Below are 26,587 nucleotides of genomic sequence, written 5' to 3'. Positions count from 1 at the left end.
GATAAATTTAGCAAGAAAGCAAAAATAATCCATTTGCAATTCATTAGGGTTGTTCAGTGGAAACAGTTTTTGGCCACTACTGAGAGCTTGAGGAGGTATAAAGAAAAAAAGAAAAAACAAACACAAGAGGATCCAGAGGAACGTCTTCCTCCTGTCGAGACGGACAGGGTAAGAGTCAAAGCTGTAGGTTCCACAGTACTGGAATTGCTTTTTTTTCTCTTTACATTCCTATAGGAAGTAATGCTGGTATAAGGAAAACCTTGATAATCATCATGTTTTATTCTGTAGTCCAAAACATGTTTTTTGTCTTTATTTTTTTATATCGCCAAAGTTTCTTCAAGCTACTATGACTTCACAAACACACCGAGACGTTACAAAATAAATATACATTACAACCGTATCACAGTTCATAATTTCATCATAAATATTAAATAAATAATAAATAGAGATGATACTTCTCCTTCAGCTGTGTTGGAAACTCGGGAAAACAAATGCAAATAGAAATAGATATACAGGTAGAGAGAAAGACAAAGAAAATTTACAAAATTATCAAAACGTTGGTTAAAAATATTTGCACTTAAAAAATGTTTAAAAACTCTACTGTCAAATGAAATGAAGATATAAAAATCAGTTGTACATTTATTTTTTTTCTTTCCAAATATTGATGTGGCAAGTTTCTTGTCACATTTTCATGACCTTTTATAAACAGAAGGGCTGTGAATATTTAAATAGGTGAATTCAAATAAATAATACAGTTAAAATTAAATTATAACAAAATATTAATAAATTACAGCAGTGTCTGGACAAGTTTTGTATAATTTATGTAGTTCAGTGACAATCCAACATCTTGTCTGATGTTGAATGGACTGAAATGAAGTGCAACTCATTGTTCATATGTACGAGATATGACTATGCTGGGTATATATTCCTACAGTGTAAGTACTACAAATAAATGAAAGCAAGCTAATGCTCCTGCCTGTAGCTCTAAAACAAAACACACCAATAAACAAAAAAATGGCTGCCAAGATAAAGTAGTGTTTCAACAGGTGAAATTTACAGAGTCAACCGCATGGCACTGATAAGGTTGCACACGCATTTTTCTCATTTCACCACGACCCAAAAACGCTTCGGTTTTCTTCTGGAAAAGAAGGAAAGAGGAGCAAACACTACATATGTCTGTTCTGCTGGGGCTCACGTAGGGATCACTTGTATTTAGAGCGTCACTTTTGTTGTTTTCAGAGGAGCAGCGTCCTCACAAATGAGTAAAAGACTCTCTTTCGCCTAAAGCCAGGGCTGCACATCTTCTGGATGTTCTATTCCCAGATTCCTCTTCTTCCAAAACTTCCCACTGTTTGAATGTAAAACAACTTAAACTGTAAAGAAAACTATGTTTGTGTGTCTCCTTTCCTCCGTAAATAAAGGATTTGGTTCCATCTTCGCCTTCCAATCCAGCAGCTTTTGTGGATTTTGGTCCTCACAGTATTATATATTATATACCTCTTTTTGAACTCACAGAATGCTCCCTGGGATGAAGGTTTAGGATTGTTGTTCAAAAAAACCTGAATGCCCTTTTTGTGTGTCATTTGTATGCTCTTCTCAATGGCTCCACGTTTCTATTTCTATTCCACGCTTCTGCTTCTCATCCTCGTCTTTTGGCTTAGTCAGACCTTAATGCCTTTCACTGCCTTGTTGATGGTCTCCAGAAGGGCCTTGTTCTCTGGGTTTTGGTAGCAGTCCTTATTGGTGTACATGTCGGTCAGGGTGCTCACGTAGCTCTCAAAATTCTGCTCTGTGATTGGCTCCTGCTGCAAAGGTAAACGGAAATGGGGACGGTGGATTTAAAAAGGTGTGTCTAATTCATGTAGGAGAGGAAAATTATGGAAGCTGCTGTAGGAGTGTGTAACTTGTGTAACTTACTGCTGTAGGAGTGTGTAACTTACCATGTGAGGCAGACGGATGTTGGCCAAACTCCGTATAAGAGCTTGACTGAGTCCAGACAGCTCCATAAACAATGCCTCATTCTGTTCTTCAATCACCTTATTCTCTTGCTCGATGTTTTTCAGGTTCTTTTCCATGGATGTAATCTAAATAAGCAAAGAAGTAAATTATTTAAACTTCATATTCCAAAAAAAAAAAAAAAACATTGTACTATGATGTTGCTTTTTTATGTGGTCTTTAGTCTCACATCTTTTAGATTGTGTGGCTAACCTGTGTTTGAAGGTTGACCATATCTGCCTCCATCTCATTGTTGGATTCATTGAGCTCGCTGATTTCTTTATTTAGTTGCTTGATGTCTTCGTCATTGTCTAACACTGTAAAGAGAACGAGAAATGTTGTCACATTTAGTGTCTCACAAAATATTACAGAAGTGAGGTTGGAGGTAAAATGTAGAATGTCTCACCATCACTGGCTCTGAACTTAGTGCTGAGATACTCTTCTCCGGGGAACTTGGCTTTCTTCTTGTTGAGGGAGGCTCTGGGGCAGCCTGAGAGACTGGGGCCAAACACAACTGATTAATTATTATACACAAAACACGACAGCACTCGACAGTTTTGAATAATGTCTTGCTTCTATCTGTATAACCAACCAGTGTTGGTATAACCATCATCTCATGCGCACACACAACACATTTTTGTGACATTGCAGCCTGTTCATTATCAAAATAAAATACAGTTAAAGAAACTAATAAAAAGTTACACTGCTTCGTTTTTCAATCTGTTGCATTCAGCGTGATGCCTCACTGTACTGATATAGCTGATGTAAAGGATGATTTTTTATTGCTATGCAATATTGCGTTCATATTGTGTATTCATCAAAGGCAATAATGAACGCAATACTACATAGCTTGTCAGTGATCTACGGCTCTGTCTATTAAATGCTGCTCAAATTATAAGCAGGTGATAGCGATTTAGCCGTAATCACGGAACCAGATTTACTGACCAGATGCATATGATCACATTGTTAGATATATCGCCCAGCCCTAAAGCCTAATAAATAATATTTTATTATCTAGATAATAGACTGTATAAAAAAACGTAGAGTCTGTGACGTCACCCATAGGTATCTGAAGAACGTTTTTGATTGGATTGATTCCCTTTTGCATCCAGCCTCTAGTGGCCAGTTGACGAATTACAGTTCAAGTCATTTCCGTGAGCCTACACACTCTCAAATATTTTTTCACTCTCAAAATGCAATCTTATACAAGCAGCATTTTTTAGCAATGCAGCAAACATTTTTTAATACCTTACAAATACTTTAATGTCTTTAAAGTGTTGATAGATTTTTCTTTCTGGCCATAATCTAGAAAAGATGATGATGTATTGACTGTTACTAAGCACGGTGGGTTAAAGGCTAACGATACCAGATCTCTTCCAGTTTTTTTTTCTAAAGAAAACAGTGTACTTTCTTATTATTAATATTATTATTATTAGGCCTATTATAGTCTGGCAATTTTTTATATATATATAAATAACATTATTAAGTATTATTTACAGTTTTGGAACGGTAATAATACAGAGGAATGCAGTAACAGATACGTTAAAATATTGATTCTCCTCAGAGTATATATATATATATATATATATGTGTGTGTGTGTGTGTGTGTGTGAAAGACATGAAAAGTACAGATGAGAACAACAATCACAGATGTATGCATTTGGACTGGATTAGATTTCAGATAGTCAACTTTTAGTCACTACTTTTAGTCAATAGTTTTTGCCAAACTGTAGTTACCAAAATTTATTTTGTTAGCTATTTTATATGTAGTTTTCAAATTAAAATAATCATACATTTTTCTCTCTTTAGACCAAATCAATTAAGCTTATGAAAAACTTAAATCAAGGACTGAATTTGGGAAATCTTGAATAAATTATGAAAATTGACAATATGACAATGACAAAGTGAAAAAGCAGCATATATAATGTATATATATATATTTAAAGAAGCACAATAAGACAAATACAATATTTAAGATATTTAATTTGGAATGCTGTCCCTTTAAGACGGAAGGCATCCATGAAATACTGACACATGTTCAGTTTTCACTCACCTGTTCACGTTCACTTAATCCATAACCTACTGTATTTACGTGCAATACTCTACACGATAAACATTTGGACTGTTGTGTGTGTATTTGAACGCTGAGAACTGATCGCGCGCTGTATGTGACAACTGTGGAAGTGGAGCACGCATGCGCGAGAGAACACTTCTATCAGCGTGATTTCGCCTATCCCGCCTTCACTAACTTTAAGTTAATTGACAACGAATTGTGATTCCCGGGAAAAAATAGACGTCTGGTTACCTTATCCCTACCCCTTCGGGTGCTGAGGCCATTGTTTCAGATCGCCAGTTCGCGTTTTATTAGTCTATCCATCCACTGCGGCTGCTATGCTGACTAGATATGCAAACTGCCCTTTTCCGATCGCAATCCAATGACAGGGACACACATTTTGAAAGACAAAAGTCTATAGGATGCATTTTAAATGTCCTGTAGTCCTCAAATAATATTATAGTCCAGTCTCGTCTAGTTAACAAAAACGCGGCATAATTTCGTAATCAGATTATTTTATTTTTAGCTCGTCAACGTCTAGTCTTAGTCAAAGAAAAAATGTTTGTTAACGAATATTTTTCGTCGTCGTCTTCGTTAACGAAATTAACACTGCTGTTTCCAAACATGTTTCGCACCCAAACTCACTCCACTGGTTGTAAATTTCGAATGCATTTGAAATTCAACATAGCTGTCTAGCTTTCAATTACCTGCGGTGTGTGAGGAAGCTGCCGTTGGCGTGTCCTGATCCGTCACATCCTGGTGTGGGACAGGTTGGGCCTTCTGTCTTAAAGGCCTTCCATGAGAATGGAGACCCGTTCAGCAAACCCTCCTTCTGTCGCCTGGCCGCCAACGGGCATCCATACGCACTGCGGTGAGTGGCATACTTCCCACTGATGTGACCTAGGCTGTCACAACCTGGCACTGGGCATCTGTGAGAGAAGGAAAAAAATGAAGATAGAGGGAATAAAACATATGAGTGTGGTTAGAGTTTGTGAGAGCAGAAATATCACCTTGCTATTGACTACAGTCACCATCTGTTTACTCTCTGTTTCACTCGAGTTTATATTCAGTTTTGTAAAGAGGTTCATATTTAGCTACATACTTTGCCCAACAGTGACTGTGAATATTACAACATTCAAATAAACTGAAAAAAAGACATTTTTACACTTTGGGGAGCTTGAGTGCCGCCATATGCCGGCTGCTCATTGACTGGAGTGGAATCATGTGGATAAAAAGCTTCTACACTTGGCAGTCACAAAAAAAAATAAAATAAACAAACCAAGAAAAAAACAAGAAGACAAAAACCCACACATTGCACTGCAGATGACTTACTAACAAAAACATGCGCAATATTTCAATACCCCATGAGCCATCTGTGCTGTAATATATTGTTCACAGTTTTTATTTCCCCAGCAGTGTAACTAGGCGTCTTTGTTTTCTTGCTTTTAGAAGTTGTACAATGGGATAAAACACACAAGGCCTTTACCCAAAAGAATTTGAACATTACTAGTGCTAGTTGGCCATGCGGGGCTCCATGCACTGACTCATAAGCTCATGTACGAGTGAGTTATTTGGAAGGTTGCCAAGGTGATATTTAACAAAGTAGAACGCAAGCAGTATTTTGGGATCACAAGTGGTTCTAGATGGAAATGTTTGATTAAATCACTTCTGTTTGAATAAAGAGAGGTTTTCTAAACTGCTTTACACTGTTGTTAAATGACTGTGTGGTTGGACAAACCTATTATCCAACATTTGATCATTCCATTACAATATCCCGCCTAAATTGTGTCTTTTTTTACCGTACAGTAAGAAAGGGGGAAAAGCCTTGGGCTTTCTATGCAGTACGAACTTTAAGAGCTCGGAGTCCTCCTTGTCGTCCTTGATGGGAGTTGTTTTTATTCCACCTTTCTTGGCCCGTGGACACCCAGACAAACTGAAAATAGAGAGTATGCAGCTCATGATCAGAGGAGCTAGAAACTCAGAACAATAAGGATCCAGCACTACTGACCCAAAGCAATGCAGGAGAAACCAAACTCAAATAGTATCAAGAAAGATGCAAGCATACACCATATCCTAACCAGGCACGATGCAACGAATCTCCAGCAATTCCATGCTGAAAGTGATGATGGAACAAAATCACAGCCAATCGAAACATATTTGATATGTAATATAAGGTAAATTTAGGTAAATTGGGACAATTTTCCTCATTGAGATGGCAAAAAGTGGCCAAATTTACCTGAATCTCTCAATAGCTATGTGGAGTAGGATAGTTTGAGCCTATGATAATTCAGTGTAGGCAGGGCTACTGAGCACAACATATACAAGACATGAGATTTACCGCTTGATATTGCGTGCCTGGTTAGGAAACAGTGACCTCAGCAAGCTTTTAGAAAAACAGAGAAGAAAGAAACTACACAAGATCCGGGCTTTGATTCCTATCTTAAATATTATTCAGTAATGGGGACGAGTAATAAATTAAGTGTGGCATATGCTTGTGTGTCTAACATACAGCTATCACTAAACTTCTCTGTCCTGTTTGTGTATTGGTATGCATGTGGGAGGGATTGTTCAATGGGCCATACCTTCTGTGAGATGCGTAGTTACCAGTGATATGGCCTGAACCATCACATCCTGGAGTTGGACATCTGGGAAAGTAAAGTCAAACGTTAAATGTGTTGGTTTATAATACCTGAAATTAACTTGACCAAGAGCAGGGCCACGGTGGAATTTTAGAATAATGTTAAGTTGAGTCTTAAGTACTGTACTGTTTTCATATCAAGAAAAGAGTTAAAGCAGCATTTAGCAAGAACAGAGGACAAGATCAGAAGTAGAGCAGACATACTTAAGTTCAGCTGAGTGTGCTGCCATGAGGGACCGAAGACTCTTATCAGCGAGAGGACACCCAGACAGGCTAAAAATGTTGAAAAGAAACGAGGGAAAAAGAGAGAAGAAGAAGATAAAGTGAAAGAACCCAGAATGTCCCAAGTCAGTGTAAAAAGCAAAGAGCAGGCAAGAGTTAAGCAAGCGAAAGATAACATCTATGTGATGTCTTGTTTTATTTGATATTTCCCATTTAAAGGCAAAATAAGAACAGAGAGGTGACCCCCGAACATGTATACCTGCGATGCGATGCATAGTTTCCGGTGATGTGTCCGCTGCCGTCACAGCCTGGAGTGGGACACCTGCAGGGGACAAACACAAAAGCCTGACTGAGTGAAATGATTCCATTGTGCTGAATATCAATTTGTGCACGTAAATGGATGCAAATTAGATGTGACTTACAGCAGGACCTCTTTCTTGTTGTCCTTGGGCTGGAACCTGACCTTAAAGCTGGGGGTTGTGACCTCTCCGGGGTACTTCCTGTCCTCAAGGCTGTCCTGCATCATGTCGCAATCCTCAGGGTCAGAAGAAGCAAATGACTGAGTGCTGTGGTCCATCTGTGTGAAGATACAATAAATATTATGCTGGTTTGTACAACAATAGATAGATCGGGCCTCATTTAAATGAAATAGAAAATGGTTGTACCTCTTCTAGCTCCTCTTCTCTCTGTCGATTGGGTTTGGTGTAGTCCAGAGGCCCCTCCCACTCTTCTTGTTTGTGGGTGTGTAAAGAGTGGGGTGAGATGCTGCTGTTGCCATGGTGAAAAGATGATGATGAAGATGATGAAGACAGATCAGGGGAACGCACTTCAGGGCTGGCACAAGACATGCCCGTTTCTCTCTTTATGGGCTTCTTCATGCTTAAGTCCAAGGTGCCATTCTCATCCACCTCAATTTCCATACTCTACAACAGAAAAAGAAAATAATTTAATTGATAACTGGGTTCGCTATGATGATTTGTAAAGAAAAAGATGCAAATTTTTACAGAATTTAAATCTTATTTTACATTTCACAAAATAATCTGCGTAGTACAAAACTCCTTGTCACAATGCTCGGATGTTGTGGGTGGCTGCCAAGGTGTTGCTATGCAGCTGCTTAGGGTGTTTGTAAATACAGTGGGTGTTTGTAGGTATTTGTAAATGCATTACTGGTTGTTAGCATGTTGTGGGTAGTTACCAAGGTGTTGCTATGAAGATACTTGGGTGTGTTGTATTTATTTATTTTTTTTTATCAATTTGCTGTGATTGTTAAGGTGTTGTGGGATTTTGTAGGTTGGTTGTAAACGTGGTGCATGTTTGTAGGTTGTTGTGTGTGTTTGTAAATGAGGTGGCTGTTTGTTGGTGTTTGAAGGGTTTTGTGGGTGCTTGTAAATGCAGTTGGTGTTTGTAGGATGTGGATATTTGTAAATGCAGTGGGTGTTTGTAAATACGGTTGGTGTTTGTGGGGTGTTTGTAAATGCGGTGCGTGTTTCTAAGGTGTGGTGAGTGTTTGTTATTTAGGTGAGTTTTATGGCTGTTTGTAAATGCAGTGGGTGTTTAAAGGGGGTTTGTAAATGCAGTGTGTGTTTGTAGGGTGTTTATTGGTGTTTGAAGGGTTTTGTGGGTGTTTATAAATGCAGTGGGTGTTTGTTTGAATTTGTAAATGTGGTTATTTGTTAGGTGTTGTGGGTGTTTGTAAATGCGGTGGGTGTTTGTAAATACATTGGGTGCTTGTAGGATGTTGTGGGTGTTTTTTTTAATGCAGTGGGTGTTTGTAGGCTAAGGAACTGTAATGCTATTGCTTAGAAAAGTAAAATTATGAACTTTAAAAAATTACAATTATGAAATCTGAGTAAAACAAACAAACACTGAATAAAGCTTAACAACAAAGTATACATTTTAAAACATTCATTACATACTTTCCTATTGTATGTAGATGGATTATGCATGGATTAGTGCTAAAATAAGCATGTTTACATATTTGTGTGTGAATATGAAGTCGGAGATGTGCACACACAGTAGGCACTGATCCCAGAGCAGTCCCAGTCTGATTAGCGTTGAGACACTAGGTCTTTCTGCCCATTAATCTTCACATTTTATCCCCTTCTGCTAAAAACATGTCAGGAAATCGAAAAATGATGAAGTAGTCACTCCCTGGGCTGAGGAGAAAGCTTTTTTTTTTTTAAAAAAAAATCACAATATCGGGGACAGAGCTTCTCCAATTACAGTATAGATCCCAGAGTTCTCAGACAGAGGAGGGGGGTGAGAGGCTGATAGATTGTACTTTTGGGTGTGCAAAGGCACAGGGAAATAAAAGAAAGAAAAAAGGGACAGGAAATTGAGGGAATGAGAGAGAGATGCCCTCATTTGCATTAACCATGGAATTATTGAATAAAAGAACATGCAGCACCTGGTCCTGCCCTATCTAGGGAGCTCACTATCAACTTAATGCAATAACAACATGAAGAGGAGACAAGGATGAAACGAACGGAGGGACAGGTGAAAGGGAGGAGAGATGACGCAATAAGATCCCAACAGCAAGCAAACGCATTCTCGCTAACGCTACGTTCATCTTATACAAACCCTGCTGAAGATCAATCACACATAGAGATGGACTTACTTCAGTCGATGGATGCTAACCATTACCAACCACTTTTATTAACTATTATACATCTACACGTGGTGTGACCTTGTAGAAGCAATTTTGAAACTGTAGCCTGCTAAGCTACTCATAATTTAAAGTAGATCAGAGTAAATCAGAGCAGCATTCATCTGGCACAATAGAAACAATAAGGATCTTAATTAGAGTACCAGCATCACACTTGAACAGATACTAAACTAAATGTAGCTAATAAGACTAGAATTAAGCCTAATTTGAATAAATGAATAAAAAAACAGCTCCATTAAGCTACATTTTATTTCACTACAAAAGAGATGTACCATTCTTTATAGAGACTTCTGAGAACACTGTTGATCAAAGACTTAGATCAAAAGAATTTGTGATTTTTTTTTAGTCAGTATATTGCAATGAAATGAAAATTAATCCAAATGAACAAAATTGCTCAAATGACTTCCTAATGCTACTTGAGAGAAAAAGTTTGATTATTGCCTTGTGTTTTGTCAAAGCAACCCTTTGTATGGAAAATTCCAAACCCAATCCTTGTATGGAAAATAAGATTGTTAGCTAATACCTGCTCTATTATCAAAATAGCTAAGCTACTAACGTTACATTTTTTCTGTTTAGTTATTAGAATCACTACTTTCAGTTAATTACAAGAAACTCTAATCTATAAGCACTGGAAATGTCTGGGTAGTGTTTGTCAACTGTTTGTTTTTAGCTAGTAAGTGCTGTCATTTGTAAATGAGTTATTTTGCTAAATGAAAGAAGTTTCAGTAGAAGTAAACTGTATCCTATTACGTCCTACATCATCCGCTTGAATGCCACTCTCTCGTGAAAGCACGTACGACAGTTAGTGGAAGCTAAAGATTACAGTTTTTAGAAAGTTTTAAATATTAATATTTTTCTTACAACTGCATTGCTACAGTTCAGAAGGCCTTTATTAACCACCAAAGTCATGTGGAGCACTTTTTTTATGATGGATGGATGCACTTTTTTGGGTTTCAAAATCACATCCACAGTTAACTGCCATTATAAAGCTTGGAAGACCCAGGACATTTTTTAATATAACTCTGATTGGATTCGTCTGTTACATGAGATAATGTTCTGTACCTTATCTTGGTGTCTGATGCTGAGGTTCTCTGGTCTCTCCCAGCAGCGTGTGGACAGGTTGAGGATTGCAGTGGCGGCCATGTGAGCAGCTTCGGCATCATGGGAATAATCGTAGCTGCTGGAGGAGCTTTTTCCATAACCACCATGCAAGCTGGGACTTGGGGGGGAGGCCCTGGGGAATGGAGGTTTAGCTATGGGGAAAAGAGAACATTGCTGTAGTTAATAATAATTTTAGTATTATAAATAGTACTTGATCCTTTCATTGAAGTGCACTCTACCAAACTCACTTACTGATAACCTTGATGTACAACAATAAAGAATCTCAAACCTTAGCCGTACTATTCACAAAGCACACCATTTACCCGGATTTCTGCCTGCAAGGAGTGTATTATACATAGCAGTCATAAACCATGACTAATCCTGCTCACATTTCAAGGCTTTGGGTGAAGTTTCGCTGGTGTGCATCTTTGGGGCGAGCATGCGCTTGCCGAACACCTGCACGTCGAAGCTTGCATAATCGAAGGACACCTTGGAGTACTTCTCCAGCTCCTTTGCCAGATTAGCGCGCGGTGTGGTGGGTACGAGGCTAGGCCTGTAGCTGCCGTGCGGAGGAATCTCCAACTGCTTCACAAAACACATGGGCCTGCAAAAAATAAGTAGCGCGAGAGAGAGAGAGAGAAGGTTCCATCATTTTTTTCCCTCCACAAAAGAATCAATATCCCTGCAGTGAAGAAAAAAGAAGCATAAAAGGATAAGTGTAAGCGAGCATAAAAGATCAAGAGTGAAAGAGTGGGCTGGAATTAGACAGCAGAAGAGAAGTGGAATTGAAATACTGACAATGAGCCAAAGATACAGCGAAAAAGAAAAAGGAAGGAAAAGTCCCACAGATAAATAGCTGGTAAAAGAGTAAATGAGAGAGAGAGAGTATTTTAAAGCAGGGTGACAGAAGGAGAAGAGGATTAAATAGTGTCTTATCAGCACTGAGCACATTAGAATATCGTATAGCATGGAATTGAAGCCCTAAAACCGACTCCTTTTCCTGAAGAACCATGAGCCCTTGCGGCCCTTTCTCTGTTCTAAAGAAAACCTCTGAAAAGACATTTGCTGTGCTCTAGAAACTAGTGAGCTGCCTACTGAGGCGGCATTTTAAAGCATCATAGATGCTCCCAATGTGAACACTGTTTAAAAAATGTAAGTAGCTTCCTAATATGTCACATTTGAACTAAATTCTAAGGCTGCAGTGTCCTTCACAGAGAAGGCAATCCCAAAAGGAATTGCATTGGTAGATAATGCGAGGAATATTATTCAATGTAATTAAAATTGATTATTTTACTCAATATTTCTATGCTGTGCAGTTCTATGCTTATTAGAATAATTAACTTAGCAACTATACCAAGACGGTTTACTCATAGTACTATGAATGAGAAAGAAATACGGAGAAATAAGTTCTGCCTTCTAATAAAAGAGCCAATTGCCAATTGATAAAGTAATTGCTTCACTGCAGCTTCCATTAGAAGCTCCGATTTCCATAAAATCAGACAGTCTCCTGAAACGTACACTTGAGACAGTACATGCGCATTGGCTGGACCATCTTCAAATATGCATTTTTAACATTATTTGACTGAAAAAAATAAGTTTGTGGAATATTTCCTATCAGACTTTGTTGCTAATTCAGAATAAGGTATTTGAAATGTTAATTTGGCAAGCAGTTTTTAAGATTTTGTAATGCACCTTATTCAAGTAGGTAGGAACTGGTCTTGCAATCCTGAAATTACCTTCTTTGGTCAAACTCAATTGTGAGTTAAGGCTGCAGTGTAGAGTGCTGCTCATATAGAACGCTCCAAATGTTGTAGGCGGCTTGCTAGGTTTTGGAAACTAGCTAAAGAATGCTAGCATGTGGGTGTGCATGTCATTGTGGACTATGACACTGTGTTCTGTATTTAACATCATTAACGGATTTCAGGCATGAACCAGATGTGGTTTGAAGGAAAACACACACTCACGTTATGATCTGCATGACAATGGCATGTAAAGTATATTACCCTCTGCTTCCTGTCTCTTTATTAGTCAGTGCATCCCATTAGCAGGGGTGCGATGCAGAGCCGTCAAAGGTCTCTCTAGTGACTTCTCATTGTCGACATCTTCCCTTAATGGGCTTTCTCAGTGAACTGACGCTCATTTAAATCAGAATAACATTAATAAGAGAGGACTGCTTATTATTTTCATAATCCGCATTGCTTTGTCTGACCACAGACATGCTTCCTGAAGGAAAGTAATTATTTTTCCAATACTCCATGCCCTGTAAGTCCCATAATTAGCTTATCAGTGGCATAATTAGACTAGCAGGTTTGAGGCCCGATCCCTGCATGAAATGGCAGGCTGTGCTTTGTTAGAAGGGCAAAGGAAAGGGAGGACCGACATTCCAAAACGCCTGACCAATCGTGCTGCTGCGTAAGTGAGTTCAGTCCTATGGTGACTGACAGCTATGCTAACCAACCACAGCATGTACTTTTGACGGACACATACTGCTGACAAAGAAGCTGAAGGACAGGAGGAGACTGAACAGGGGGTAAGTTTGCTGTTGCTGGGAAAAACAGGAATAAACGCTGATGTTTTCAGTTCCTGGGTTTGTTTTGTTGGGGTTTAGGCCTCACCTGAGAATACGGTCAGAGTTTGGGCTGCCCTTGATGTGCTCGGCCATAGGCTGGGGCAGGTGTTGCTTGTCGTGAGTCTTTGAAAGTTTTTCGGCAGCAGCGATGGGACATCCGGACAAACTGATAGAAGAGGAAATGTGAAAGAATTTGTGAGGAAAATACACTACACTTTTTAAAACAGAGCTTCATTATCGGCATTGATGGTTTTATGAAGAGCCTTTAACATTCATGAAACATTTCCATTTTTTATAGTGGAAAATGGTTCACCGAAAGGTTCTTTGGGGAATCCAAAAAGGTTCTTCTTTTGCTTCGCTACAAAAAACACCTTTCGGAACCTTTATTGTCATTATGTGGACCAAATGTATTTGGGGATCTAACACGTGGTCATAAAAAAAACCATCCTGAAAAAGGAGACTCCGTACCTGCGATGTGTGTTTCGGTTGCTGTTGACATGACCCTGACCAGTGCAGCCTGGTGTTGGGCACTTCAAGACATTCTCGTGCATGGCCAAAACTGAGAACAACCAATCACAGAACACAAAGGAACATGTCAGCCAATGAAAAGACTTCTTGACCCCCCAAAAAACGAATTCTACCAGCATCGATTGTGAACTAAGAGATGAGAGGTTTAGGAAGGGACACAATACTAGATGTTTAAAGTAGAGTGTTTTGTCTTTTCAGCTGCAGATTATCACACAATCAAAAGATGTGGCTGTAGTTTGATGTCGACTCACTCTCTGGAGGGATCCGATCTTTGTGTGGGCAGCCTGACAGACTGCGGTGGTGGGGATAGAGTCCTGTCACGTGACCCGTTCCATCACACCCGGGGGTTGGGCATTTGATCTCTCGCTTCTCTGATCTAGAACTCTCTGTGGGCAGCAAAACACCTGTCAGTCAAACCCTATCTGAAGACATTATCACTTCTGTCAGGACAGAAACGTACAAAAGACGGGCATATTACCACACACATTGTGCACAAACACGCTCTACGGTTTCATGCTCGCTGGAAGTTGTTAAAGTTGCCTCTGGACCCATGAGAAGGCACATTTACGATGATAATTACGGTCATTATGCGTTTGGGCAGGTGGATGTTTCCATACAGGATTATTATCTTCAGTGAGGGTGCACTGGGGTTTATTGGACTATTTACTGAAAAATGGAGCTCATTAAACAGACTTTACCATTGGCAAAGCACACCCCCATATTAGACAGGAGAAAAGAGTAAATAAGTGTGCGGGGTCCGAGGTAAATGAACAAAAGTGCAAGGACAAAGGCAGAAGTGAAAAACATGAAAAACAGACGGCAGATAGAAAAAAAGAAAAAGGAGAGAAAGTGAGAGACGTAGAGAGAGAAAGAGCTTGCATGTGCGCTCCAGTGGCTCCTTAATTAAATGTTGAAATGTTAACGAGACATGTACCTCCTAATTAAAACTGGTCGGAGCGTGAGGAGGCCAGTTATAGACGGGGTGTGGAGCCCTACCAAGCGCTCGGCTGAATCCAGTGCCACACGGACCGGGCACGGTGCCAACCCAGAGCAGAACAACACCACAAACAAAACCAATAAACAAATAAACACGTGCCAAACCAATCTAATTACACACACCCTCTCTCCCCTTCAACTCTCTCACAATCTCTCTCTCTCTTTCTAAGTGCTTCAGTAATTATAGACTAAGGCTGGAGTTTATCTATGGAAACCAATTCATTTGACCCATTTATACTCTCCAGACTGCTTCCCCCATTATTAATCTTGCAGTTCTTTGCCTGAGCGAGAGCTTGCCATTTTAATCTGCTTTCTGATTAATCATGTGTGGATGTTTATTTATGAGAATTTGTTGATATTTGAGTACTTGTGTAGGGTGTGTTGAAAAATGCATATGTGCGACGTTTAAAAAGCACTCTGAGTGCATTTATGAAATGGTTTGTGGCATTAGAGTGTGTATAAATTCATTGCTCAGACACAAGGAGGAGGAATTTCTGTACCCAAAATGAGTGTTGTGGACATTTTCAAGATGTGATTCTTTAATCAACTGGACTCAACTGAATACAACAATCTAATTCATACAACCATTATTATGCAAATTGTCTCATTAATGCAACAATGTCCTTTTTTTAATTCATGAATATACTATGAGAAGTCTATATAGGAACTGTGTAAAATTACAGTTAATACAATTTACACAAGAATATTGTTTAAATAGTTAAGTCGTAAGAAATCTAGTTTCGTGCAAATTGTTCATAGACTTTAATTTAACTGATGCAGTAGTGGTTGTGCAACATCTTTACATAGTTTTTCATGAAAAAATCATTTGCAGATAAATTATCACATTACTGCAAAAATGTATGTAAGGATGGTAGTGCAAAGCATTTTTACATAACTTTACAATCACGGTGATACATCAGTTTACATTCTTCCTCTAAAAACTATTAAGATACTATGCAAAGACTTTGCATAAGCATTCTTATATAAATTGCATCAGATTATATAAACTTTACAAAAGTTTTTTTTTTCCTATCCTGTACTAACCTAGGATTCCTTCGGATCTTCCAATGTGAATCCATTTATGTAAGAATGAATTTCAGTGTGAATTGTAAACTTGAATTCAACTGATGAGCCAGTTTCGGGTAAGACCGTTTACATGGTTTTAAAAAATATATTTTTTATGCAAATAGTCACATTACTGCAAGAGTTTATGAAAGAACTGTTGTCCTTATATTGTTTTTATGTAAAACTATTTTAACATAACTTTATGCAACATTTAATGTAAAATATGTTTTGTAACTGTAAAGTCTTCATACAATCATGCTTGCTCAAATAGTCGCATTGACACGGCAGTCTGCGTAAGAATAGTTTTAGACAAAAAATGATGTGAAGACTTTGTAAAGATTTTGTAAAAACATTATTACTAAAATAGTCACAATTGAATTTCTAAGAAAACTACACAGAAATTCCGTAGGGGTTGGTAGGTAAAGTGACAAATATCTGACCTTTTCCAAAGCAGCTCTTGCGGATATGTTCCATGTGTTTGCCGGACCGGTCGTCGAGAGGAAAGAAACGGTGGTGTTCGGGAATGCGGCTGAGCTCACGATGAGCTTTGACCTGTTGGGCTTTCAAAGCAATGGCCTGCTCCAGCAACCCCAAGTTCCCCCGCATGATGTCGAACATCTCAGACTCGTCCGCAACCGTCGATCGTTGAGACAAACTGTCGTCATCCCCATCGTCATCGTTACCTTCCAAGTCAGCATCCCTCTCTGACTCCTCAGACTGCAGTTCGATAACCACAGGAGATGCCGTGGCAGCTTTACTAAAGCTGTAGCTTTCTGGCAATGTAAGTTTGTGAGAAACATAGTCTTCCCTTACGTGACATCCCTGAGTGGCAGTGACAACCGAAGGGCTGGTTTCTCTCTCCACTTCCTCTTCAGACTTAACTTCCTTGTATGTCCCTTCTCTTTTAATCTCAGATCTCAACACCTCATCATCATCATCATCATCTTCTTCATCATCATCATCATCATCTTCTTCTTCTTCGGCGTGTTGTGTCTCCATCTCCTCAGTAAAATACTGATGGTCTGACTCCCTCTGACTCTCAGTGTGCATGTCCTCTTCTTCACCTTTCATCACTCCATTCTCTTTAGACATCAGAACTCCTTGGTTCCTTATTTCCTCTGTTTCATTTCCTTCTTTCTCTTCCACTGTGATGGACTGTTGTTGTTGGGGTGACATGGCACCGTTGTTGTGGTTGTTGAGGTGCGTCATTGAGTTGGACACTATGTGCTGATAGTTAGAGAGATCCTCAGAGGATGAGAGCTTGGGCTTCTCTGTGCTGGACGCCTCAATTATGATGCACTCCTCTGTGTGAGAGACACAAATGTTTTGGATTGACTCTCAAATTGTACAGTACATACTACAGCATCAAGTAGATTGAATACTGTCTGTACGGACAAGAGTCCAAAGTAAAGCCTAGATATTATAAGTAATGAAAAAATAAAATGTTGTCATTATTTACTCACCCTCATGTCGTTCTAAACCAGAATGTCTTTCTTCTGTGGAACATAAAATAAGTTATTTTGATGTCTAAATGTTTTCTTCCATGTAATAAAAGTGATAGGGGTCCAATGTTGTATTTCATTGTATATACAAAAAATAAATAAAAATAAAATAAACAGACATTTTTCAAAATATCTTCTTTCCTGTTTCACAGAAGAAAGAAGGTATATATTTTCAAGACTTTTTAGATTCTATTCTAAACTGTTTTTGACAACTGCTTTTATACTTTCAGGAAATCTGTAAAAACTCCGTTTTTGGTTCAGTTTTTTTTTCCTTTCATTCAATGTTTAACAGGAATGCACAACACCTTATTTTCTAACATTTAGTGTCACCTGAGAGAGTTTGGAGCTCCAACATTGACATCAAAGAATAACCCAGAAAGGGTGTAATGCTTGTGTGTCATTGTCAATGATGTGACAGTCAACTAGCTGTTGAGTGCAATTCCTTTGAATGAAATTTGCTTTATAAATCAGGCTGTGACTTCTAAAAATGTACAGCAGTCACTTCGGGCACAGAGCGTGTAACAAATCAGTGTATGAATATAACTGTATTTATCACCCAAAACAAGACTGTTAAACATATTCAGATTTGTTTGGCCATTTTTGATCACTCACCTTCATCAGCATCTTCCTCCTCTGTATTGGCAGTTTCTGTGTTCTGTTTCACTTGCTCCTCTTCAACACGTACTTGATCACAAGGTTTCTGTTTCACCTGTTCTTCATCCTCCTCCTCTTCTTCCCTCAACTCCGTCTCCTCTCCGCTCCCCTCACTCTCTGCATTGAATCCTTCATCCATCGTCAGCTTTAACGGGTGAGATTTCCTCTTGGAAGCAGTTTGCTCTGACTCTGCTTCCTGTAAGCGCCTCTTTCTGGCCAATGGGCAACTCAAAGCACTATAAGAGAAGAAGAAAGAGCATTAATTAGAAAACTCGATAAGAAATACAACATTAAGGACTTTTACAGTACTAGTGTAAAAATAATGAAAACATGCACACTACACACATGCAAGCCATGCATGCCATGCTAAACAGTCTATGGAAACTCAGATGTGGAATGGAACAGTGTTGGATATTGACCTGTAGGGGGCAGTGTGCTTGGTAAATTTAGCCTTTATAAATCACAGCCAGTTGACTGGAATACTTAATTATACCACAATAAAATAAGAAACAGAGAGAGAAAGAGATAGAGAGAGGAGGGAGCAAGGGAGGGTGGAATTCAATAAAGCCCTCACCTAGAAAGTCTCGCTATCGGACGGGCAGCGGAGATAGATCTATAAACATGAAGCATCTCAAATGGCTTCCTGAATGTATACACGTGTAAATAAACATAACTGTAATATCTTTCCAATAATCAATACCCTGCCTAAAGACCTCTATTAGGGAGAGTAAGAGAGAGAGATTGTCATTATCAGAGGAAGAGATGAAGATTAAGATGATCTAGTCTATGGGCTAAACAGCGTTTGGGATCAGGAAAGGCTATGTGGCCACAGAGGGAGGTGAATCAGGGGCTACGGAGCACCACACGGGCATGTCATCTGTCGTACCTTCTGTGTCGGGCATATTTGCCACTGATATGGCCTGAGCCATTGCATCCTGGAGTAGGGCAGCTGAACAGATAGAGGGGGTCAAATTAGAGATGCTTTATAGCTTTTGTTATTTCGTGGTGCTTGTGTGCTAAATAGTTCATCAGGAGCCGCATTTCCACAGCCAGGACAGGACAAACAAACATAGATTTTTAAATTTAGCAAAACAATTGTTTCGTCAATACGATGGAGCTGCGATTGATTTTTGTTTGCTGTGGCGGCTCTTCTTTCGTTTCATGAAATACCTTCCGTCTTTCGCAGAAATCCCTAATATTTTGTACATTTGTTTCATTGGAATTCTCGTTTATTATCAGCAAAGAGGGTTGAGATTTCAACTTGTGTTCACATGCATTTTAATATATGGATAATATAATGTATAATATTAAATACTAACATAATATCGATCTTGAATGTACTAGACATACTACACACAAGATCAATAATAGAATATTATGGCTAACAAATCCAATTATATACATAACATATCACGTCTTGAAGTATTTATTATTCTGTTCTGCTGCAGTATGAATGCATATTTTGAGGTCGTTTTTTTTTTAAGCTGTTTAAGATCTGTGAGGAGCTTCAGTGACCCTGATGGCTAGCGAGTGTTTTGATTCTGTTATAAATTACAATCTTGTAAACTACATAGTGCACTTGACCGTTAGTGGAAAATGTGGAGAATAACTTGACAAGCTGAGAATATGAGGGTACAGATTTTGTGTTGTTGGGTCTATTGGAACTAGCAGACGCTGGCCATCTGAAACAAATGCTTGATCAGGCAAAGAAAAAGCATGGTCTCCATACATGTAGATTTCTATTGTTGTCAGTAAATTTGTTGATGATAAGAACTGTTGAAAATGGGTTTGGTTGTTACATTAAAATGGGTTTTGTTTGTAAAGTGGCGTGCATTGCAAACCAAAACATGATCAAACGTGGATTTGAACAATAAAGAAAAAATTGCTGCAGAGGAACAAAATGGCATATTTAACTTTACAGAACTAATTTGTCTTACCTCAGCTCCTGTCCCACAATCTCTGAGGGAACTGCAGAGGGAGAGACAATCAAGAACATAAAATTAAGCAGAAAAATCTAATAATTGCACAGAACCACAATCAATAAATCACAAATATATACAGAGCCCAGGAGGCCATATGCAGTAAGACTCATGACTGCATTACCAAGAGAAAACACACACACATGCAGTACATATATATACATAGACACAAACACCTGATTCAGCCAAAACATCACGCTTTGATGATGAAAAAAAGCACAATATGCACAAATCAGCACAAAAATATGATTAATCATCACAGTTTAGTTTATTGGTGAAATCAGAACATAACTGCAGATGGTTAAAAACAGCCTTTCTCTAATCAATTTATTTTAAAGCAATAAAAACTGTCAGAGAAAAGTAATGCAAAGAAGAAATAAATGCAATATATTATCTATAGAGAAATGTTGGGTTCAGTGCATTTAGAATTTCTAAAACCAGCACACCTCTATTCATGAATGTAAGTGAATGTGGCATTACTATTTTGTAAAGTACTATATAGTATGGAACTAGTTTTTGAAACTCCTCCCACTTTACAATAGGTTCTGCTGACTATAATAAAAGTCCCTATGCTGAAAGGATGATTTACAGCTCAATAACACACTTGTGTATGGCAGAAATAAAGTGCTTTAACCTTCCTGGATGGCTTAACCCATAGGCTTTTTCTTGCATGTGTATTATAAACAATTTCTTACAAACTGAAGGATGAGTCAGAATTACTGATGATCTGACAGTATGTTGGAGATGCTGTCCATAGAGCTGAACTTTTACTGAACCCAGATCATTCCTCTCATAAACAAACAGTTGGGTAATCTGGTCAAGCAAATAAAATTTCAACATTTCAAAGCATTTCTTTAACTTTTAACATTGCATTTGGAGAAATGCTCTTTTTTTTTCTCACACAAAGCTCTATTCAGCTTACTGAATGCTACATAGTGAATAGGATTTTCTTGCAAAAGGACCTCTAGAGACTCCAAGAGCAGGATTATTTGAGAGAAGCTAAAATATTAGATATGCCTAGAGCGAACATATAAGACATGCTCAGCTGACCAGTGAAAAAAATGAGTTTTAGAGGTGAGAGAAAAAGAGAAAGACAGAGCAAGAGAAAGAGAGAGGGTTCACTGACCTTTTCCTGTTTTGGACCGTGAGCGAGTGCGCTTGTCATCAGTATCCAAACTCATCTGTCAGAGAGAAATGGAGAGAGTCAGGACTAGAGCGATATATGGAAGAGAAAGAGAGTGAGACAAACTAACACATGCACGAACGTGCGCGCGCACACACACACACACACACACACACACAGAGTCACACATACACACACACACACACACACACACACACACACACACACACACAGAGAATCACACATACACACCATACATTCGGGATAATGAAGTCATGAATAATGTATGAGAAGCACACTTTCATACTGTAAATACTCACTGAGAACTTTTGCTCTTTTATACTGCAAACACTAATACATTAAGAGAGACAAAATAACAAAGAGATGGATAGACAGACAGAGAGAATAAAAGAGAGAGAAAAAATGACAGACAAGACACGGATGGATGGATGGAAGGAAGGAAGGAAGGAAGGATGGATGGATGGATAGATAGATAAATGGACAGCCATAGATAGATAGATAGATGGATGGATGAATGGAACAACCTTTAAATCTCAGTACGTTTTCATTGTTTTCTTCCCCCTAACCCTTCTGTACCCCTCATCAGTTTATAATTTGGAGGCCCTGAACAATCATTCTGATTGGACGGACACAGCAGAGCATGGCATCTGCCAGAGGAGCCCATTTGTGTTCACGGCCCCATGGCAAGCTCGAGTGGTAATTACAATAGCAATATTAACCGCAGTGACAGAAATAAGACAAACACAGGCACTCCAAATCACTGTAATTCCTCCCGCACTGAGTCCCCGATTGCAACACTCGCTGCGCTTTCTGGCACAAAAGGAGCAGGTGTCAATCCTCTCAATCTCGCTCTAACACACACACACATACTCAGGGAAGTCTGCTCACTGTAAAGCCATTGGATCTTTTCTGGCGGCACAATGGCGCCATTAGCTTTGATTACTTTACTGAGATTTAAATGGAACGGAATCCTTGAAAATCCACGAAACTCTCTCCTTTTGACCCTCGGCGAGCGCTGCTCACCCCGCTCCCAGCTGCCGCCTTTAATACAGCGCTGGAGCTGGCAAGGGCACACTGCACTTTCACAGAGGAGTTTCTCTTTCACACGCTCCCTTTCTCTTTCTTTTTTATCTCTGCGCACTCTCTCTGGCAGTGCCACTTCCTGTTGATTGCCGACTTTTCAGCACGGGCGGATAATGAGTGTGTTGTGTACGATTTGAGGGAGTTTGCGTTTGGGGCGATGAAAGTTGGCGGTGTGTGTGTGTGTATCCGGGCAGACAGGTGCACAGAGAGTCTCTCTTCCTCTCCCAGGGGCGTTTTGATCACAAGCACACGTGCTCTCTGGCAACAAGCTGGCTTTATGCGCGCCGATACTCGCTTCTCACACTCTGAGCTCGACTCGCTGGCCTGAGAGGAAAGTTTTCTCACATTGATGATCAAATAGCCCCTGGGAGATGGCGGACGCAAACACTGAGTGTTGTGTTGTGTGAGGTTCACCCATCTGTGAGGCTTCTATGCCCTCTCTGTGTCTCCGAAACAAGCTCTGTGACCGCTCTGACCCCCAGCTCAAAAGCCAGGAGCAGATGCGTGTCGTTTTATTCTTTTCCCACTGTAGCTTCCTCCGGTCTTTCACTGCTGTCTCCTTAGTGTCAACACATGAATCAAACAGGGCCCGTGTGGCTTTCATGTTTTTGTAACCATAGCTACGCATCTCTTTCGAATAGGTGAACGCTTTAGAGTTTGCATTGCTTTTTTATTTCAAATTCCGCCTCATTAAATCTGCACGGAGCGTAGGTGTTTGCGACAGGCAAGACAATGTCATCTTTCTTTCGTAATATCACTCAAAGGCCTTTTAATATTTTCAAACCTGTCCTTCCCCAGCGTTTTTAATTACGACCATTGGCGGAGAAATGAGTGAGTGATTTTGAGAACTGGGGACGTCTGAAAAAATTGGCAGGAAAATGCAAACGCTAAGATAAACTCAACTTTTTTTTTTTTGTTTACCAGTTCGGAGAGCAAGAGAACGTCCGTGCATCCCTTTGGGCCGTGTGTTACATTATTAATTGTGTCCCTCTCTTCTCCATACAAGCGGACGGAGACGCTCCTTCGTGCTCTTCTGACAGCTCTATGCAAATTGCTGGCTGGGGGCAATGACTTCACAAAGAAGGTCACCCCTCCTCCTCTGGTGCGCATAAATGAGGCTTTTATTCATTTTCGCATTTACAAGAAAAGGACGCAACCGGGCCTGACGTGGCAACTGTCGCTGGAGTGACAAGACTACTGACATCTCCAAAATTACCTGCGGAAAGCATCGGCCAATTAAAGGAGGCCGATACGGTCGCCAAGGAGATCTGAGCCATCCATCAGGCAAGCGGAGTTAACGCTATGACTGACAACTGAGAGAGCTTTATGTTTGTGCGTGTGTATAAACTCGCACTCGCTCGAGAGCGTGTGGTAGTATGAGAATAAGCTTGGCTCTGATTCCTCTGCACACAGTTGGATGACGCTGATCAGTCGGAGTTTGGTATTATCTAATTGGATGCTCTTAAAAGAGCTGCCTGCAACTGCAACCCTTTAAACATTTAAAATTAGATCGATAAATCAATCGCTTCAGATAATACATTTATGGGCCCATGGGAGAGAGTGAGGACTCTCTCTCTCTTTTACCCGCCACCCGCCACCCCCCCCCCCCCCCCCCATTAGAAATCTCTTCCAGTGAATTTCCCAGTGCAGAAGCGAAAGGGATAGATGGTCGAAAATATGGACTGTTCCAAATCAAAAGCATGAAGAAGAATGAGTAAAAGAGGAGGAAAAGGATGCATCCATTTAAAGGCAAAAACACACACCTAAGCATAAAAAGGAAAGGGGGGAGTCGATAGGATGAGAGAGGGAGAGACTTTCTTTTATGTTGATGAAAGATAGCAAACAAAAGCAGCTCAAGGACATCCCCGCTTTCAAACCTCTCCAGTTTTCCTAAATAATGCAAGAAAGCTCTAAAAATGAAATTAGGTTGAGCCGAACAGCCCAATTCTTCATAATTACAAGACACGGGACACTTTAAAATCTTGGCTTATTCAGAGGGGGGTTAGGTTGCTCTGCCAAAACCCATTCTAGGTCAAGCTAGCATGAACTGCGTACATTGCGGTAATACAACGCTGACTTCCTTTCACAGTGTGCTGACAGACAGAACTGATGAATGTCATAAATGTATAACCCTCTTTCGCCTCTAATTGTGCCAACTTGGCAGGAAGCCCGAGTTTCTGCGTGATGATTGGCCAGGCGGGCCCGGGTCGACTAACTTTGATTGGTCGGCTCTGCAGTCTGAGAGAGGGCCGGCAGCGACTGATCTTGTCTCCTCGCGTCCAGCGCTGGTTCAGGAGTTTCCCCCGGTATTCATTTTCTGTTTGAGAGAAAGAGAAAGCAATAAGTGAAAATGAAAAATGAAAATGAGGGGGAAAGACAGTCATGTCAGCATCTGCGCAGGCAGTTGGAAGAGTTTTGTGGAGCGAGGGCAAAGGAGCGTGAGGTTTGGATGCTGTAAGAGACTGATTCAGCAGTGAAACGGCCAGATCATCTCATCAGCTGTCCACCTGCATCTGAGATCAGCAGCCTCAGCACAGGAAACACAACCTCCTCCATCCCAACAGCAAGACACACACAAGTGCACAATCGCACAAACACACACCTGGGTCAATGATATATGATAATGCCCATGGTAAAGAAAAAATCTCATGTGTCTTGGAAATGTACTGTTTGTACCCATGCTGGTTTCATGTGGTTTAAAAACTCTTATGGCAGTTTTTTTTTTCCATATTACATAAGACAATGATTTGGCAGACAAATGTTTTTCAAATATTAATATGAATTTTTTTATTATTTATAAATATGTATAGTCATATACTAGTGATATTTTTTTCTATATATATATATATATATATATATATATATATATATATATTTATATATATATATATATATATATATATATATATATATATATATATATATATATATATATATATATATACACACACATTTCTGATATATACTGATATATTTTGTGTACCACAAAAATTTCTAAAAGTCTTTTAATTTAGAAAATTAATGGATGTATTTAAGTCATTGTATGTACAGTATAAATTGATTTTAAACAGAATTTTGTATTAATTAATAGATGCATAAATAAAATAAAATAAAATAAAGAGCGCCCTGTCACTAACCCACATAGAGACTGGTAGAAAAAAAAAGTAATATTTATCTTTGGTTGTAAATGCATTAACTAATATAATATATTGATAGCACATATTTAGCACATTTATATGTTGACTGAAAGGTGCATAATGTCAAATGTGTGAAGTGACAGTTTGACAGGTCATGATAGGGGGTTGGGCCTTTTACTCATGTGACCTATGCACTTCTAATTAAAGAGAGGCAAGAACTAAAAAAAACTTACACTCGCACATACACACATGCATATGCATGCTAAAACACCCCAGCTGGAAGCTCTGCCTGCCTGCTATTAGAATCAATCACATTTGTGCATTTTTATTGAGCTTTTAGCAGGCAGGAGTGTAAGAGAGGGGAGGGGTCACAGAGACAGGCCCGTGCTGGGGGAGGGAATTTGGTCAGTAAATAATGAATCAACCATAAATCAGATTTTTTTCCCTCCTCCTTTCTTTTTTTTCATCAGGGTAATAGTCCATCTTTCCATAAACCCGTTCCCCACCCCCTCCAGCACACATATGATAGACATGCATGCTAGAATGATAAAGAGTGTCAATAAAATCTAATGCAAAAATATCCCCTCCGCTCAAGCGCTAACATGCTCGTGCCATCAAACGCTGAATGTATTAAAAGAATCATTACATTCATCAATGAGCACCGATCAGCCAATGTTCGTGAAATCTCACAGCTGAGACTCCGGTTTATAACTCACTTTTGTTTAGCCGTCAACAATACCACAGGCAACAAACTCTCAAAAGTTGCGTGAGAAAACCTTCTGAGGATTTCAGTGTTCAAAATGAACAAAAACCTACGCCAATCCATCAAGCTTTGCCTTTAAAATGATCAGAGGACACCAGAGGACTTTGTGTTGAATCACAAAGATCTCGAATCTCTCTCTCAAGCATAAAAGCCCATGTAACATTTTGTAGTGTTGAGTAAAAATTATTTAAGTGAAATGTTGTTATATAGTTATGTATAAAGATTAAAATACAAGAAAATAATCTAAGAATATACAGGATATACAGCATACACACACACACACACACAATTGAAATTCACTTAACTCATATCAAAACACTTCCAAAGCTATTGTTTTCTTCCACATGCAGTTTGTTTGCAGTAGAATCATCATCTCTATAAGACTTATTGTTTTCAGTATTGATATATTGTAGTTAGAGGTACGACACATCTGCCATTCTCCTTTTGCCTCTTCTCCCCTCACTTCTGTCCTTTCTTTTCCTTTCATTTCCTC

General features: G+C 39.3%; 1 protein-coding gene across 1 annotated transcript in view; it reads right to left on the bottom strand.

Moving 5' to 3' along the window:
* Window positions 1-1,102: 1,102 nt before the first annotated feature.
* Window positions 1,103-26,587, bottom strand: part of myt1b (myelin transcription factor 1b) — a 37,365-nt gene continuing 11,880 nt past the window's right edge. The window contains exons 2-23 of the mRNA XM_059527495.1: window positions 24,411-24,511; window positions 21,094-21,148; window positions 19,926-19,956; window positions 18,875-18,937; window positions 17,947-18,224; window positions 16,273-17,136; window positions 14,023-14,157; window positions 13,712-13,802; window positions 13,290-13,409; window positions 11,064-11,278; window positions 10,636-10,826; window positions 7,574-7,831; window positions 7,331-7,485; window positions 7,168-7,230; window positions 6,891-6,959; window positions 6,631-6,693; window positions 5,898-5,981; window positions 4,756-4,977; window positions 2,402-2,493; window positions 2,209-2,312; window positions 1,941-2,084; window positions 1,103-1,805 (exon numbers count right to left, since the gene is read on the bottom strand). Of these exons, the coding sequence (XP_059383478.1) occupies window positions 1,662-1,805; window positions 1,941-2,084; window positions 2,209-2,312; window positions 2,402-2,493; window positions 4,756-4,977; window positions 5,898-5,981; window positions 6,631-6,693; window positions 6,891-6,959; window positions 7,168-7,230; window positions 7,331-7,485; window positions 7,574-7,831; window positions 10,636-10,826; window positions 11,064-11,278; window positions 13,290-13,409; window positions 13,712-13,802; window positions 14,023-14,157; window positions 16,273-17,136; window positions 17,947-18,224; window positions 18,875-18,937; window positions 19,926-19,956; window positions 21,094-21,148; window positions 24,411-24,511 (3,542 nt within the window). The 3' untranslated portion in view covers window positions 1,103-1,661. The remainder of the gene's footprint in view (window positions 1,806-1,940; window positions 2,085-2,208; window positions 2,313-2,401; window positions 2,494-4,755; window positions 4,978-5,897; window positions 5,982-6,630; window positions 6,694-6,890; window positions 6,960-7,167; window positions 7,231-7,330; window positions 7,486-7,573; window positions 7,832-10,635; window positions 10,827-11,063; window positions 11,279-13,289; window positions 13,410-13,711; window positions 13,803-14,022; window positions 14,158-16,272; window positions 17,137-17,946; window positions 18,225-18,874; window positions 18,938-19,925; window positions 19,957-21,093; window positions 21,149-24,410; window positions 24,512-26,587) is intronic.

Source organism: Carassius carassius, chromosome 37, assembly GCF_963082965.1.
Source record: "Carassius carassius chromosome 37, fCarCar2.1, whole genome shotgun sequence".
Classification (NCBI taxonomy): Eukaryota; Metazoa; Chordata; class Actinopteri; order Cypriniformes; family Cyprinidae; genus Carassius; species Carassius carassius.
This window is presented reverse-complemented; position numbering and strand designations above follow the sequence as displayed.